The 18,386-nt window shown below is 55.9% G+C and overlaps 2 protein-coding genes across 2 annotated transcripts; one reads left to right on the plus strand and one right to left on the minus strand.

The window, feature by feature from the left end:
- On the minus strand, positions 1-2,051 carry LOC122381770 (vesicular glutamate transporter 1-like). The gene has a single exon (XM_043366372.1). It carries the CDS (start codon positions 1,884-1,886, stop codon positions 378-380), a length of 1,509 nt encoding a protein of 502 aa, XP_043222307.1. The 5' UTR covers positions 1,887-2,051; the 3' UTR covers positions 1-377.
- Positions 2,052-14,040: 11,989 nt separating this feature from the next.
- Positions 14,041-14,937, plus strand: LOC122381750. Its single transcript, XM_043366318.1, has one exon. The coding sequence runs from the start codon at positions 14,041-14,043 to the stop codon at positions 14,935-14,937; it is 897 nt and encodes a 298-aa protein (XP_043222253.1).
- The last annotated feature ends 3,449 nt before the right edge of the window (positions 14,938-18,386 follow it).

An 18,386-nucleotide genomic window follows, 5' to 3' on the forward strand; every position in this document is an offset into this window, starting at 1 on the left:
TTATATAAGTGTTTCGCTACTTCTCCATTGTATTTCTCGCCTCCACTCATCCGTGACTGTGAGGATACAGACAGACGTCTATAGCACTGAACAATGAACATTGGAAACCTTACAAACAAACATGCTGCAATGCCACAATGATATTCATAATTCAATGTATTTGCTAAATGCTAGCTATCTATAAATGCGCTTGTGAAATTGTTTGCATAGCTCGAAATAAACGTGCACTTGAAATTAGATAGGTATACGTACGTTTATATGCATGGGTCCTACTCTAGTACTCTAGGCGGTGTTCACTGCGTCCATTATGGACATATTACACCTACTTAAATTCGACTTATATCACCCATCTTTGATATTCCTATTCATTCGTCGTCTTATGACGTTTTTACATCTGGCACATACCCCGCATTATCCAGTCCACCCTGTTCTTGTGAGTTTTCAGCGTTTACATCCTTCAGTTCTAGGCCTGTTTTCATCCCACCGTCTTTCACAGCTGCACCATCCTCAATATGGCTATCCTTGTCGGCATCATCGTAATACTTCCTGTTCCAAGACTGCTCTTCGGAGCTGCCGAACACGAAGAAGACGACCGTGTCGAAGAGCATCAGCGCCGCCGGGATGAGGAAGCACCAGCGCCAGCGGTCGAGGGTCTCGTGCCCCTCGGTGAGCGCTCCGACCACCAGCGGCGCCAGGAAGCCGGGGATGCTGCCGAACGTGTTGGAGATGCCGTACAGCGTGCCCGAGTAGTTGGGCGCGATGTCCATGGAGGCACTCTGCCAGCCCGAGTAGCCGGCGCCGAACAGGCCGATGCCGACAAACAGCAGCGTCTCCACGGCAGCCTCGTACTCGCCCAGGAAGGCGATACAGATCAGCGTCACCGCGCCGAGCGCCTGCGAGACGAACTGCGCCAGCCGACGGATGTTGGTGATGCTCAGCAGGTCCTTCTTGCGCAGGTAGTCGCTGAACCTGCTGTAGATTATGGAGAAGATGAAGGTGACCAGGAACGGCAGCGAGGTGAAAATGGCGTTCGAGGAGATGTCCTTCTTCAGGATGTTGTTGAAGTACTGCGGCAGATCGTTGAGGAGCGTGTACCAGCCCCAGTTGTTGCAGAAGTTGGCGACGATGAGCGACCAGACGGGCGGCGATGTGAGCACCTCCTTCCAGGGGAGCGGCAGCCGGCGCGTGGTGCCCTCTTGGCCGATGGCGCTGACGATGAAGTCGCGCTCCTCGGCTGTGATGAAGCGGTGCTGCTGCGGGTTGTCGTACACGAGCAGCACCCAGAACAGAAACCACACGACTGCGAACGAGCCCTGGATGTAGAACACCGCTTCCCAGCTGATGCCGTTGATGATGGCGGACGCCAGCGGCATGGTGATGGCCGTGCCGATGTTGCACGCGCTGAGCGCCAGCGAGATGACGGTGCTGCGCTCGTTGGGCGGCGCCCAGGCGCGCAGCAGCGCGTACCCGGAGGGAAAGCCCACGCCCATCACGAACCCCATGGCGATGCGGACGGTGAGCAGCGCCCGGTAGTCCCAGTAGGACACGGCCGGGATCAGGAAGGTCAGCAGACCGGCCAGCAGCAGCGACACGCCGTAGATGTACTTGACGTTGGAGAGCTCGGCGGCACGTCCGCCCACGATCTGGGTGCAGATGTAGCCGTAGTAGAAGCTGCCCAGAATCTGGCCGACGATGTTCTCGTCCCATACGAACGGGCCGTCCTCCTGGCCGCTGGAGTCGGACGAGTTGACCGCCGTGTGGTTCACCATCGCCACAATGGCCAGGTTCAGGTTGTTGCGCAGCATGTAGTTGATGATGAAGCCGAAGAAGGCCATTCCCACCACCACATAGCGGACGGGCAGCGCACGAAGCACCGAGGACGTCATGGCGGTGCCGGGGGTGAGCCTGGCTCACCTTCTTCAAACACTGGCTGCAGCGAGTCGTAGCAGCGGAGACGTCCGTCGACCGACTGACAGACGGTTATCTTCCTCGTCAGACGGGCGCCAGAGGACTCACGCACAGTGTGGACCACCTCGGCCCCTCTCCGGAGCAGAGATACGGGGTTATATCGCACTTGATGCTGGCAGCTAGGCTAGTGTGGAGAGCTATCTTTCATTTTGCCACACAGATTGTGGCCACTTCACGCTTCGTCTACTATCCTTATCTTTGGTGGCTGACAAAACGCCGCACAAAAGCACAGTGCTGCAGCGTGAAACTGTTATTCTCAGCTGAAATGCTGATTACTGGAGTAGGTAGGTTTGTAGGTAAGTGGGTACTTTATCTTAACCCGCGCACCGACGGGGGGGGGGGCGGATATCCGCCCCCCCCCCTGAGATTTTTCGCGAATAGCGGGAAAACCGCGGCGCGTAGCGCCGCGAAATTTGGTATGACTATACCTTCATCAATTTTACACATGGTGTGCAAGTTTGAACCTCCTACCTTTTAAGGTCAGGTCACCAGGTCACTTTGAATGACCCAACCTCAAGTCACTTTTTTGCAACTTTGTCACCGTGCCAGAGCTACAGTAGATGTCGGAGGCCTTTGAAAGTCGCAGGACATTATTAGGTCATTAGTAGCTACAATTTGTATATCTCGGAATTTTGATATCGGTGACCTAAGGTCAGGTCAATTTCGCGACCTCCCCATTATAAGTCAATGGGGGAAAAATCAACTCCCTGTTTTTACCACTAAAACGGGTCGGAATGGCCCCATATACCATACATGACTTCATATACGATCACCCTTCACTACATTGAGGTCCGTTTTGCTGTTGGGCAGCTGTGAGGTCATGTGACGTCATCAAAGGTCACCAGCGGTTTTTTGCCAATAACTCCGTACAGGAACAAGATACAGCTGCGCGGATGGTCTCATTGTGTTCAGCTCGTCAAGACGCATCGAATGATATACATGATGACCTCGAGGTCACGTGACCTGAGGTCAACCTTTGACCTTGACCTTTCAAGGTCAACATATATATCATTCGATGCGGATTGACAAGAGGATCACGATGATGCCCTTAGTTTGTTCCTATCTTGACTAATTCGAAAGTTATTCGAGAAAAACTCTCTCCATATCTAGCGCCGCCATTTTGACTTTTTCGACCCCTGTGACGTCATCTTTGTCCTGACCTGAAAATGACCTTAGTAAAAATTGTAGATCTTGACCGTGCGTATCCGATGCCGTTTACCGCTTGTCGCTATCTTGCTTCGTTCTCGAGATCTCAGGGGGGGGGGGGGCGGTCATCCGCCCCCCCCCCCGTCGGTGCGAAGTTGGCGCAGACCCCCGTCGGTGCGCGGGTTAATTGATCCACTTTTCGGCATATCTGTCACAGGAATGACACACCGTGCCTACGAGACCGGCGAATAACGCCTTTACTTTACCGAACTATAAATGCTCGTCTTTTATGTAAATCAAGCATTCCCAGTAAACATGCCGACGTCGGCCCGACGTCGGTCCAACCTCGGCACGACGTCGGCTGGATGTCGTATATGCCCGCATGTTCCGACGTCCAGCCGAGGTCCAGCCGACGTCGGGCCGACGTCGGACCGAGATCAATTGCTGAGGTCCAGTCGACGTTGGGCCGACGTCGGGGCGACGTCGGACCGACATCGGCCGCTGTTTTGAGCGTTAAAATAAATATTAAATACATGTTTCATGTTTCATAAAGAGCTTCTGTATTCAAAATATCCTCAGGAAACTCAAATCTTCCTCCACGCCGCAACCCCCTGATCCGGACTGGACGGGAAACTTTATCCCATTTGGGATTGCCCGTAAGCCGACCTCGCCCGTAGCCGGGTGCGGTGAGTGCTTGGGGGCTGCTCGGCCTATCCTTTGGACTGGACAGGCTCAGCCCCGGCAACTCACCAGGGCCGGGCCCAGTTCATATAGAAAGGCCAGTCGGCAAGTGTCACTTTGCCAAAGTGCCACTTATCAAAGCAGGGGCGGATCCAGGAATTTTCGGGAGGGGGGGGCGGCAAGTTGAAATAGGGGCGACCTGGCAATCCGGGGGCGCCAAACCGTCGTCAAAATCGAGAGTTTAAAACCCACGCCGTGCGTTGTCACGTCCGCCTAGGTTTTTCGCAAATATTTTTAAGACGGCTGCGCGCAGCGCCGCCGTTTTAAAGATATTTGCGCCCAACCTCTGCTTGATCGCCCAATCCGTCATGGGGAGGCTAACTTTGCTGAAGTCGCCTCATTTCTTCTAAGAACGACCAATTTGCTGTAGGCGGCCCACTTATCTGGGACGCCCATTTTTTTGCTAGAAGTGCCCCTCTTCTTCTTGATGCGTCCCGCTTCTACTGGGAGTGCACCTTTTCTGTTAGGGCACGCCTTTGCTGCTGGGGAGTCCCTTTTTCTACTGTGAATGGGGCGGCCCTTTCCTGTTCGGCGACCCCAAATTCTGCTGGGGGCGCCACATTTCTGCCCAACTTTTGCTGGGGTGCCCCTCTCCTGCAGGGGCACTTATCTTTTGCTAGAGACGCCTCTTCTGGGGGCGCCCTTCCACTGCGGGGGACGTCTCTCTCCTGCCAGAGGCATCCCTTTTCTTCTTATGGGCTCCTCTTTTTGCTTGGGCGCCCCTCTTCTACTCGGAGCGGGGCACCACTCTCCTTTTACTGGGGCACAGCCCCTCTGCTTGGGTTGCCCTTCCGCTGCCTCAGGGGCGCCCCTCTTGTGCAGAATATACTCCTTTTCTTCTTGTAATGAGGCGCCCCTCTTCTACCGGGGGCGCCCATCTGCTGCTGGGGCGTCTGTCTTCTGCCGGATATTGTCAATGGGGCGCCCCTATCCTGCTTGGCGAGCCCAACCTCTGCTGAAGGCTCCCCATCTCTGATCAACTTTTGCTGTGGCGCCTCTCTTCTGCTGGGGCGCCCCTCTTCTGCTGAGGGCGCCCCTCTCCTGCGGGGGGCTCCTCTCTTCTGCTGGGGCGCCCCCCCCTTCGCTGGGGCGCCCGTCTCCTGCTGGAGGCTCCTTTCTCCTGCTGGGCCCCCTCCGCTGCCGGGGGCGCCCCTTTTCTGCCAGTGGCACCCATTTTTTTATTATGGGGCTTCTCTTTTTCTTTGTTGGGGCGTCTATCTGCGGTTAGGGCGCCCCTCTTCTTCTTGGAATGGGGGCGCCTCTCTACTTTTGCTGGGGCGTCGCTCCTCTTCAGGGGGACACCTCTCCTGCCAGGAGTGCCCCTCTTGAACAGAAGGCATCTTTTTATTCTTGTAATAAGACGCCCCTCTTCTGCTGGGGGCGCCCATCTGCTTCTGGGGCGACTCTGATCTGCTGGGAATGGGCAATTGGGCGTCGCTCTCCTGCTTGGTGAGCCCAACTTCTGCTGGAGGCGCCCTATTTCTGCTCAACCTTTGCTGTGTCGCCTCTGTTTTGCTCGGGGCGCCCTCTCTGCCGCGGGCTATGGGCGCCTTTTTCGGATGTCGGGGGGGGGGGGGGCGACCGCCCCCGTCGCCCCCCCCCCCTGGATCCGCGCCTGTATCAAAGGGACACTTTGGGAAACGTTGGTGCAGGTGTGTAAGAGTGGCTATATGAACCCATTGTGGGGTCGCCCTTTCCAATAAGTGTCACGTAACAGCAATGGGACCAGGGACTCTATATGAACTGGAGTCTGGACCCAGGGTGCTCGCCAAGAAGACCAATGTCTCCATCCTATGATCTTTCCGGCTCTGAAATGGTCTTGTCAGACCGAAAGGGCATAACCCAACAAAACAAACGCAATTCGTTAGCTGGCTGCGTGGTGTAGTGGTTAGCGCACTAACCTCGCGTTTGAATGACACAGGGTTCGAATCCCATCGCCGGCTGATGATTTTGGCGTGTTGTCCCAGTAAACATGCCGACGTCGGCGACTGGGGGGCTCGAATCCCGCCGCCGGTTGATATTTTTGGCGCGTTGTCCCAATAAACATGCCGACGTCGGCCCCGTCGGTCCAACGACAAACGATCTCGTCAACCTCGGCAAACGATCTCGGCCCGACGTCGGCTCGACGTCGGCTGGACTTCGGCTGGACGTCGGAACATGCGGGCATATCCGACGTCCAGCCGATGTCGGGACGAGGTTGAACCGACGTTGGGCCGACGTCGGGCCGAGCCTCGGCCCGACGTCGGGCCGACGTCGTCATGTTTACTGGGTTATTGCACCATGGTGTGTCAAAAGTGGAAATAGCCGCCCGGCTTTAGTTCGCCAGCCTTGTCAATAGATGGCAGCACCACAATATGGGCAGCGGATCGTGCAATTGAGGTCAAATTTTCGTTATCTGCTAAGAATTGAATGGCGAATCTTTTCATGCAAGAATCATGTAAATCGGTCCACAACTTTTCTAGCAACAGAGATATGAAGTCAAACACCCTGCCAGAGCGGCGGCGCGGCGGCCGGCGGCGCCCGTTACGCGCCGTCTGGGAGACTGGCGGCGCTGAACGGTTCCGACTTGGCACTGCACTTAAACCTGTTAACTGCTTGGAATAGTTATTATAGCAAAATTTTCATTCAAGTGAGGAATGACCAAGCCCAGTAAACATGCCGACGTCGGCCCGACGTCGGGCCGAGGCTCGGCCCGACGTCGGCCCAACGTCGGTTCAACCTCGGCCCGACATCGGCTGGACGTCGGATATGCCCGCATGTTCCGACGTCCAGCCGAAGTCCAGCCGACGTCGAGCCGACGTCGGGCCGAGGTCGTTTGCCGAGGTTGACTTGACGAGATAGTTTGTCGTTGGACCGACGGGGCCGACGTCGGCATGTTTATTGGGACAACGCGCCAAAAATATCAACCGGCGGCGGGATTCGAGCTCCCCAGTCGCCGATGTCGGCGTGTTTACTGGGACAACACGCCAAAAGCATCAGCCGGCGATGGGATTCGAACCCCTTGTCATTTGAACGCGAGGTTAGAGCGCTAACCACTACACCACGCATCCAGATAGCGAATGTAGTTTGTTTTGTTGGGTTATGCCCTTTCGGTCTGACAAGACCATTTCAGAGCCGGAAGGATGATAGGATGGAATTGGAGACATTGGTCTTCTTGGCGAGCACCCTGGGTCCAGTTCATTTAGAGTCCCTGGTCCCATTGCTGTTACGTGACACTTATTGGAAAGGGCGACCCCACAATGGATTCATATAGCCACTCTTACACACCTGCACCAACGTTTCCCAAAGTGTCCCTTTGATAAGTGGCACTTTGGCAAAGTGACACTTGCCGACTGGCCTTTCTATATGAACTGGGCCCGGCCCTGGTGAGTTGCCGGGCTGAGCCTGACCAAAGGATAGGCCGAGCATCCCCCAAGCACTCACCGCACCCGGCTACGGGCGAGCTCGGCTTACGGGCAATCCCAAATGGGATAAAGCTTACCGTCCAGTCCGGATCTGGGAGTTGCGGCGTGGAGGAAGATTTGAGTTTCCTGAGGATATTTTGAATATATAAGCTCTTTATGAAGCATGAAACATGCATTTTATATTATTTTAACGGTCAAAACAGCGGCCGATGTCGGTCCGACGTCGCCCCGACGTCGGCCCGACGTCGGCTGGACCTCAGCAATTGATCTCGGTCCGACGTCGGCCCGACGTCGGCTGGACCTCGGCTGGACGTCGGTACATGCGGGCATATCCGACATCCAGCCGACGTCGTGCCGAGGCTGGACCGACGTCGGGCCGACGTCGGCATGCTGATGCCGAGTTGCCGACGTCACCCCGACGTCGGCCGACGTTGGGCCGACGTCGGCATGTTTACTGGGAGGGCAGGAAGTATGTATGCTTGTGTGCGTACTGTGTAAGCCAAGAAACTGCATTAGCAGATACTCGCTAATATTAGATCCAGCCAAGTCCAAACGCATTCCAGGGGATATGTTTCTGATGGGTCAACAATATTTATCGTTCGAGGGCGGATACAGTTTTAACAATACAAAAAATATTTTTGCACAGCTCTATTCCTTGAATAATTCTCTTCAGCGCCTCATTCCTAGTTAAGCGAATTAGCCCACCCTGGTTGAATAAATAAGCCGATTTCGCCACAAGGTCGCGAAAAACCGACCGAAAACGGCCGCGCTCAACCCAGCTAACAATTTGCCGTTGTTACAACGTCGTTTAAACGTTGTCAAATGGTTACCACAACGTCCCGATTTATCGTTGTGACAACGTAATTTTGTAGACTCCAGACAACGGCGTGACAACGTCATCCGACCATGCATTTGAATGTCATCACAACGTTTCTGTAACGTGGCCGTGACGTCCCAAAACTGTTCTTACAACGTCCCGCCAACGTTATGAAATGTTTTCTGTAACGTACCAACAGTGTTTCTGGAACGTTGTCACCATGTTTCCGCAACGTGACTACAAGGAGTATAGAACGCTTTGGCAACGTCTCTGCGACGTTTTTATCACGTGCGCACCACGTTGTCGCTACTTCGCATTGCCGTCCCTGCGACCCTGAGTAAACGTCCTAAACATTTTCGCAACGCCCTCTCAACGTGTTCGCAACATACTCAGAATGTGTTTCCGACGCTCTCTTCCCGTTCTCTAGACTTGTAAAAAAGGCATGTAAGAAGTGTATATTTCAATACATCATACAGGTCAATTTACAACAAACAAACAAAACGACGGCGGCGGCATCGGTGATGGGGCATGGGGCCCAGGGGCGCCCCCATGGGGGCGTGGGACGGAATTGGGTTCTACCGGCTCTGACGCTAGCCGCTAGCACGCCAGAACTGGTGGAAGTTCACTTCTTTACTAACCCTCGCTGGGAGGATCACTCGGCGGACCGTTAGGCACCGGCTCATTTGCGGCCTCGATGTCCCTAGGCAGCTGGCAGTGCCTGACTAGACGGTCTGCGCACCCCCCGTTCCGGTCGCAGCTTCCGGACAGCCACTTCGCTACCGCATTGCCGACAGTAGGCCTGCCGCAAGGCGCGCTGACGAGTTGCAGGACGTCTGCGGGAAGACATGAGGGAAAATCAGACATTCAATTCATGAAAAAATCACAAAAATACCTGCACCACTTTCCGTAACAGTGCGACAGGCTAGATCAAACTGAAACATGTCAACACCTTAGAGGCTAGAGCTACAATGAACTATAGCCTAGACCGCACGATATTACAAGGCACAATCTTGCAAATGCTACTCGTAAATGGTACTTTGACTTACCAGTCAAAACAACAATCGCATCAAACGCAGACAACTGGCGCTATCTTTCATCTTCCAGCTATCTCAGCCGCGCCCGCCGCCGGCCCTCACTGCTCGCTCGCGCCGCGTAGACTGCGGCTCGGCCGGCTGGCTCTGAACGCCGGCCGGTGACACTGACGTCACGGCCCCTCAGGCGAGGTCAGGGCGCGAGCCACCGTTCACCTGAGTGGCGGCCCGCGTGGCTTGCTGGCAGCCGCGGATAACAACCGCGTTTACATAGGGATAGTTGCAAGCCTCTAGCTCCGCCTGTGATGTTGCAAAACATGCCAATGACGCTTTGCAATTTACACATGTTATATATATATATATATATATATATATATATATATATATATATATATATATATATATATATATATATATATATATATATATATATATATATATATATATATATATATATATATATATATATATATATATATATATATATATATACAGGGGCGTCGTTTTGTATAGGCCTGGGAGTGCCCGAGCACTACCAATGTTCAGCTGAGCACTACCAATGTGTTGTTGAGCACTACCAACATTTTTCTTCACTTATTGAGAAAATTGCATTCAAACATGTCATACAAATAAAATGAATGAGGTTCTTATGTATAAAATCAACATGATAGCAAGTAACTTCAATGGTAAGTGGTAACTATTGATGAAAATCTATAGACTTACTCCAACGTTTGCTAGCAAGTTAGTGAGCCATATATGTGACCGACCTGTAGAGACATAATCTAAATACCTGCGTTCTTGATGACATGTATGTTAGTGTACTTGAATGTGGCCGTGAACATCTCGAACAACCATCCCATTGTATGTTACATTCAACGTGCAACCTGCAATTTAATTGTTAGCAATTATTATTATCATTTTTCGTTATGTTGATTAAGGCTGCGGCATTTGTGTTGTGCTCACTATGTATGATGTGATGACGCCACTGTTTTTCGCTGTTACCGATCCTTTTGGAACTGTAATAGCCCCAAGTCGATTGGGGAAAGTTCCGAAACAATGTGAATACAATGTGAATACACAAGTAGATTGAATTTGAATTGGTTGACCAATTCAATCTTCTTGTAGCGTACCTACTACCTAAGTCCATAAATTTCCATCAATACCTAGGTATCATTTTCACTTTCCACATCATGTCATTACGTCAAGTAATTTCAAGTTATGTGGTACCTACCTACCTACCTACCTACCTACCAAGTTTCACAATAGTCAGGGGCGTCGTTTTGTATAGGCCTGGTAGGGCCCGAGCCTTACCAATGTTTATTTGGGCCCTACCAATGTTCGCTGAGCCCTACCAATCTTTTGTCACTTATCAGTTGATAAAAAATAAAAATAAACAGATAAGCAAATATTAAATAAGCACATATGCAAGTACATAAATAAGGTTCTAGCCACAGTAGGTGCATGTAGCTGACAATGAGGTTTCACGTGTCTAGGACTCCGGTCCTTAATGGATTTTAAGAGGCTCGAAAACGCAATTGGTTATAGAGGTCCATAACTGCCTCTGAGTCCCGCATACCACGCGACCGCCCCTAATAGACCCCGATCCGTCTCCACACCAGCCGCTGGAGGCCCTACACCGACTTCGGAAGGTGCCGCGGTGCTCCAGAATAGGCCATAGGTATATTGATTTGAGTGGGTGATGCAGCCTGATTCCCCAGGGTTCAACGCCAGGTCATTACCGCATCAGACCCCGAAAACTGAAGCTCGTAACTACGAGGGGCGTTCAAAAAGTTTCGGGCCGAACAATGAAGGAGTTGGAATTTTGGCCTGCAAGGCGGTGTGTTAAATGATGTGTTATTGGGATGTCCACTTACGCAAATTAAGTAAGTGGCCATTAATTAAGTCTCTTCTGTGATTGATTCGGGCTTCTATTCGTAGCATAGTTCGCCATTTCGGATAGGATGGGCGACGCCCAGAAGAGAGCAGTGATTCGTTTCATAGTAGTTAGTGCAGAAAAGGCACCAAGCGTTAACCCTCGCCCTGGGCATTTTTCATAACACGGCCTGGCAGGGGGGAGGGGTCGATGCGACCCCCCTCCGCTCGTCAACTTTCCAAAACAGGGGCACACAATTGATGATGTGCGTCCATTCGATAAACATCGAGGAGAGGCTATAGGGAAGCTGACGTAAAGTGTGCACCTGATCCGCGACCACGCACCTGCGTACATGGGCGGGATGACGAACAGTGAAGCGATGAGCTTCGAGTTGTTGTCGCATCCACATTTTTCTCTCCGAACCTTGCACACTCTGGTTAGTGGTTGTCACCTCTTCCCCAACATAAGAAAATTAGCAGCGGCAACCTCGCTAACAGCAGGGAGACGAAATCAGCCGTCTTGGACGTGCAGGATGGGTCCAAAACCCACTTGGTTATGGAGGCCTTGAGGGCTCTCGCGAAGCGCTGCGCGAAATGTTTGTCTTAACCCACGAGCCGCTGGGGGGGGGGCATAAAATTGCCCCCCCCTTTACGTTTTGTGGAATATCTCCGAAACCTGATGACCTACGAACGTGAAACTTGGCATAGCTTCAAATGAATACCTAGGCAATGTTTAAAGAAAGTTTGGTGGTTGTAGCATCTAAGATGACGTCACAGTGACGTCATAAAGTTTTGTCGTTTTCCGATATGGACCGTTTCTGATGATGCTGAGCATGAAACTCAACTGTAAATGAACTAGACAGCACCTGCTGTCATCCTAAAACATCTAAGTACACTTCCATCTAGTTCCTAACCAATAATCGGCCCTTTATATTCGGTCCCATATACCTGATGTATCGTGAGGAAACTGAGAGTCGCAAATCTATAATTTGACTTATGACGTCACTGTGACGTCATTTCACGTCACTGTGACGTCATTTCAAATGGGATCGACACCAAATTTGGACACCACCTCGGCTAGGTATTCAGGAAGATGTGTGCAAAGTTTCGCTTCTCTATCTCTTCGCGTTGCGACTATATCGCCGCGGAAGTAAAGGGGGGGGGGGGCAACTATATGCCCCCCCCAGCGGCCGGCGGGTGGCGCGGAGGCCCAGCGGCCGCCGGTTAACGGTGTTTATTTGAATAAATGAACTTTTTGGTCTAATGAGTCGATGCTGTATCTCTCTGCTCCTTCATGGTCGGGCCCGTAGCTTTCTGAACGCCCCTCGTACTGTCATCCTTTTATTTTGGCAAGCAGGTCTTTCTAACTATCGTTGTGTTTCCAGTCCTCGTTAGTTGTCGAACCCTTCAATTGGCGTGGGTCTTCAAAACCGTTCCTGGCCCCGCAGCCGTCTTTTTTAGTCGGCTTGGGCCCTCAAAGCTGTTCATGTCCCCTTTCAGCACAGCCGTCCTTTTAAGTCGATGTGGGCCTCTTTCAGAATGGCGTGCATTCCTCCGACACTATTGCCTATATAACTGCACGTTTTGTGCAAGGCGTCCGGTGTGGACCCAGATTTCCAAAGTTTTTTTTTGTGTGTTTTTTTAGATTTCGGTTAGTCTTGTCAATGACCAGGGCGAAAAATAAGTGGCCGAAATCCGATGAGAAAGGCAGATTTGGGGGTACCCTACCTTGTAAGCCCCGTCATATATGGCCAGCCGCCGCCTTTGGGCACTACCAATCATTTTCGGAAAACGACACCCCTGTATATATATATATATATATATATATATATATATATATATATATATATTAGAGAGAGGGAGAGAAAGGTATCGGAATTTACTTGTAAAAACACCGCTAATTATTCAGTACCTATAATGTCAAGGTTGTGAAAAACCGTTTTAACAACGTGTTGGCGACCACCAGCTGACAACGTGAACAGTCCAAGTGTTAAAATATGTCAAATTTAACGATGAAAACTGAATATGCGCATTGAAAGTCAAAGGAAATGCATTATATGGCCATATATGTCACCATGCATTATCAAAATATAATGCTGCAAGTGCGCGGTTGCTGCAACGTACCAATAAAACGTTGTCACGACGTTTTACCACGACTTTCGGACCAAACCATGGCTTCACAACGTTCAGAACGTTGCTACAACCTAATTAAAACGTAATTTCGCAACTTACCGAAACACGACGTTGTGACAACGTTGTAGTAACGTTTCCTGTTAGCTGGGAACGTTAATTTGGGCATGCAGACTCTTAAAAACTCGCATTGGGCGGGTAGGGTTTCCCAGGTATTGGGCCATTGGCTCCAAAACACCGTATTCGGCTCCCGAATACGTCCAAGTGACCCGCCTCGTTCCTAGTTAAGCTCTAATTAGATCAAGTGACTCATAAGGAGCGAAAAAGCGACAAAAAGCATGAATTTCCCTATGGCGGCGGGCTGCCGGGTTGCCAGACGGCGCACCGGCTATTTCTGTAGTGCCTGCAATTTGGTTGCGCTTTCCCTACGACAGCTGATTGTTTACGTTTCTGAAGGTCGCGCCGCCTCGAGATTCTCTCGGCACTGGCTCGCGGCGCGGTGTCAGCGTTCGGCTATTTTATTCGTTTCGCTCGTTTTTATGTGATGTGTGTGTAAAGTAAATATAACCTAAATTGTGTTAAACCTTTTACCGATCCACGCACAACATATTGGTGACCCCGACGTGATAAGCAACTAGTTCTTCAACGCAGATTTCGTCGAGTTTCGCCGGCGTGCCGGCAGCGTGCTCCTCCCGCTGGAGTTTCAGAGCGCCTGCCCCCCGAACTGGACCGTGATAACTCTACTGACATTTTTGTGACTGTGCTGTGTCAACGTAATCGTCAGGTGCCCGATCGCCGCGCCGACGAATTTTTTTCTCATACACCGACAGCACGTGGCGTGTCCATCGGCCGCCGCCATCGCCGTCCTGCACCGGATACTGGTGGCGCCACCTAGTGAGAGCGAACTTCACTACAACTTCAACCAGTCGCCATGGCCGAGTCGCCCGATCAGCCGCCGCCGCCGCCGTCACCCGCACCCGCTGAGACCGCTGCCGCCCCACGGGCTCACGCAGCGTTCCGACTGCCTCCATTCTCGGCCGAGGACCCCGCCCTGTGGCTGGCCCAGGTGGAGTGTGCCTGCCGGGTGGCCGGTATCGCCGACAGCAGCGTCAAATTCGACCTGCTAGTCGCCAACCTGCCGACTGACGTCGCTCGGCAGGTCCGTGACGTCATCACCGCCACCCCGGCGGACTACACGGCGCTGACGAGCGCCCTGCAGGCCCGGCTGGCGCAGTCCCGGGCCGCACGCCTGTCCGCCCTGCTGCGCAACACCCAGCTCGGGGACCAGAAACCGACGCAGCTGCTCCTGCGCATGCGTTCGGAGCTGGGAGAGGAGGCGCAGGACAGCGCGCTACTTAGAACGCTGTTTCTGCAGCGCCTGCCGCGGGCGGCCACGGCTGCCCTGTCGCTCCTCCCGGAGGACACCACGCTGAGCCAGCTGGCCGCCGCGGCCGACCGATACGTGGAGGCGACCGGCCCTCACGAGCTCGCGGCCGTGCAGCTCGCCGACCCGACGGCCTGCGCTACTGCTGGCGATGTGCCAACTCTGCACAGCACGGTGGCATCGCTGACGGCTGCGGTTCAGCGACTGGAGATGGCGCTCGGTGACCGCTCCCGCGCCGCCTCCCGGGACCGTGACGGAGGCGCAGTCTCTGACCGGTACCGCCGCCGGTCCCGCTCTCGCGGTCGACGGCAGCAGCCGCAGCAGCTGCAACAGCCACAGCAACAGCAACAGAAGCAGCTGTGCTTCTTCCACCGCCGCTTCGGTGCAGCGGCCAGGAAATGCGCCGAGCCGTGCTCCTGGTCGCCGTTAAACGAGACGGCCTAGGGACATCGGCGCCGTCCCCGGGCCGGGCATCGCCGGCGCCGCTCCTGCACGTGACGACCGGCCAGCTCACCATGATGGTGGACACTGGAGCTCAGATCAGTGTCCTGCCTCCGAGCCAGCTCCCGCCGGCCTGCAGCTTGGACGCGGCCGCCGCGCCCCGCCTGACCGCCGCCAACGGCAGCACCATCCGCACGCACGGGTACGCCGACCACGCAGTGGTGCTCTCCGGCCGGCCCTACCAGTGGCGCTTCCTGGTGGCTGACGTCACGTCACCGATACTCGGAGCCGACTTTCTCGGACACTACCGGCTCTCCGTCGACATGGGACGGCGTGTCCTGCGCTCTCCCACCGGCGAGCCGTGCGCCACCGGCGTTCTGACCACGGCTGCGTCGCCCGCCGCCCCACCGGGCGTGCTGGGCCTCTCCGACGACCCGTTCGGCGAGCTGTGGGCCGAATTCCCGGCCGTGACCAGCCGCTCACCTGGCGTGCGCACCGTCACTCACCACGTGACTCATCACATCCGGACCACGGGTCCGCCCTGCTTCAGCCGCCCTCGTCGCCTTGCTCCCGACCGTCTCGCCGCAGCCCGCCAGGAATTCGACCGCATGCTAGCTGCTGGCGTCGTCCGACCGTCGGACAGCAACTGGGCCTCGCCTCTGCACCTCGTCAAAAAGTCATCACCGGGCGAGTGGCGAGCATGCGGCGACTACCGTGCGCTCAACAAAGCGACGGTCCCGGACAGGTATCCGATTCCGTACCTAATGGACTTCACGGCGCACCTCCACGGGTGCTGCTACTTCTCCAAGCTGGACCTGGCACGGGCGTTTCATCAAATCCCGGTGGAGCCTGCTGACGTTCAAAAGACGGCTATCTCGACCCCCTTCGGCCTGTTCGAGGCGGTGTCGATGCCGTTCGGTCTCCGTAACGCGGCGCAGACCTGTCAACGCTTCATGGACGAGGTCACGCGCGGCCTGCCCTTCTGCTTCGTCTACATCGACGACATTCTGGTGGCCAGCGCCACTCTCTCGGAGCACCGCGCGCACCTCCGCCAGGTCTTCCAGCGCCTCAGTGACCATGGCGTGGTCCTGAACGCGCAGAAGTGCGTCCTGGGAGCCCCCAGGGTCCGGTTCCTCGGCCATGACGTGTCAGCGAGTGGAATCGCGCCGCTACAGGACCGCGTGGACGCCATCACCGAGTTCCCGCGGCCTACCACCGAGAAGCAGCTGCGCAGGTTCATCGGAATGGCGGCATACTACCACCGCTTCATTCCAGATGCCGCAGCTCTGCTCCGTCCGCTCCACCAGCTGCTGACAAAGCAGCCAGGCTCCAAGAGCAAGAAACTGCTGACATGGACGGACTCTGCTGCGGACGCGTTCGCACGCGTTAAGGGCGCGCTCGCCGCTGCTGCGACGCTGGCTCACCCGGTCCCGGCCGCGCCGCTGGCGCTGCACGTGGACGCATCGGACAGCGGGGTCGGCGCGGTGCTACAGCAGCACCATGACGGCACGTGGCAGCCTCTGGCGTTCTTCTCCCGGTCTCTGACGCCGCGTGAGGCCCGCTACAGCACGTTCGGACGGGAACTGCTGGCAGTGTATCTCGCTCTGCGCCACTTCCGCTACGCAGTGGAGGGCCGCGAGCTGATCATCTACACTGACCACAAGCCCCTGGTCCACGCTGTCGGCTCCAGCACTGACCGGCACTCGCCTCGTGAGATGCGACAGCTGGACTACGTGGCCCAGTTCTCCACGGACATCCGTCACGTCCCCGGACGGGACAATCTGGTCGCGGACGCACTCTCCCGCACCGTCTCCATGCTGCTCGTCCCCCAGCCGCCGCTGGACGACTTCGACGCCATGGCAGACGCGCAGCGAGAGGACCCGACGTTGGACACGTTCCGGTCCTCTAACCACTCTCTCCGCCTCCGAGACGCCAAGCTCGCCTCTGGAAAGACGCTGCTCGTGGACGACTCCACCGGCATGCCCCGGCCGTGGGTGCCCACTGCCCTCCGCCGGCACGTGTTCCGACTGATGCACGACCTGTCCCACCCGGGCATCAAAGCCACCACCGAGCTGGTCACGGCTCGCTTCGTCTGGCCGCAGATGAAGAAGGACCTGCACACATGGACCCGCTCCTGCGTCCGCTGTCAGCGAGCCAAGGTTCAGCAGCACACCAAGGCTCCTGTGACCCCGTTCCGACCGCCGGACGAGCGATTCAGCGCGGTGCACATCGACCTGGTGGGGCCGCTGCCGCCGTCCGACGGCTACACGCACCTGCTGACGTGCGTGGACCGCTACACCCGCTGGGTAGAGGTGGTCCCGCTGCGCGACACGCGCGCGGCAGCTGTCGCCCGCGCCTTCGTCAGCACCTGGGTGGCCCGGTTCGGCGTGCCTGACCACGTCACCACCGACCGCGGCTCGCAATTCGAGTCGGCACTGTGGGCCGAAATGTCAGCGCTGCTCGGCTGCGAGCGCCGCCGCACCACCAGCTATCACCCGGCGTGCAACGGCCTGATCGAGCGCGTTCACCGACAGCTCAAGTCGGCGCTCCGTGCCTGCGGCCGCACCACCTGGTCCGACGCGCTGCCGCTCGTCCTCCTTGGCATGCGCACGGCGCTGAAGACGGACCTCGGGTGCTCAGCGGCCCAGCTGGTTTACGGCACCACGCTGCGCCTGCCCGGCCAGTTCCTGGAGCGCTCCGCCACTGCCGCTCCGACGCCGGACTCCTACGCGGACGGCCTCCGCCGGGCGCTGAACCAGCTGCGGCCCACGCCGCCGCGTCCGGGCAGCTCAGCGGCTCGCGTCCCGCGCGCTCTTCAGGACGCCACACACGTGTTCCTGCGCCGTGACGCCACGAAGCCGCCTCTCGCCTGCCGCTACGACGGTCCGTTCCGAGTCGTCGCTCGCTCGGACAAGACGCTGACGCTCGACCTCGGCCGCCGCCAGGACGTAGTCTCGGTCGACCGTGTCAAACCGGCTCACCTCGACCCAGCGGATGGAGACTGCCACAGCGAGCAGCGCCGGCCACGGCCACGCTCCCCGTCTACTGGAGTGACTCCTGGCCGGCCCGCGCCCGCGCAGCCGCTCCTCGGTCCGCGTCCGCTGATGCCGGTGCGCGACCCGTCTGCTGGTCGGCCGCCGCCTGTGACGCCTACCGGGACGCCCGTGCCGTCTACCGCGCTGCCCGTGCCGCCTACTGTGCCGCCTACCGCGCCGCCCGTGACGCCTACCCTGCCCTCCGTGCCGCCTGTGCCGCCCGTGACTCCTGCCGCGCCGCCCGAGGGTCAGCCGCCCCTCCCGGCGCGTGCCCCCCGACCGCCGTCGGCGCCCAGCTCTGTGCCGGCGCCGCGTTCGATTTTGAAGACTCGATCTGGACGGGAGGTCCAACGACCCGCTCGCTACCGTGTGACGTTTGTCGGACAGTGACGTTTTTTGTTGTGTTGTGTCGTGCAG

Source organism: Amphibalanus amphitrite, unplaced genomic scaffold (genome assembly GCF_019059575.1).
Source record: "Amphibalanus amphitrite isolate SeventyFive unplaced genomic scaffold, NRLGWU_Aamphi_draft 000127F_arrow, whole genome shotgun sequence".
NCBI lineage: Eukaryota > Metazoa > Arthropoda > Thecostraca > Balanomorpha > Balanidae > Amphibalanus > Amphibalanus amphitrite.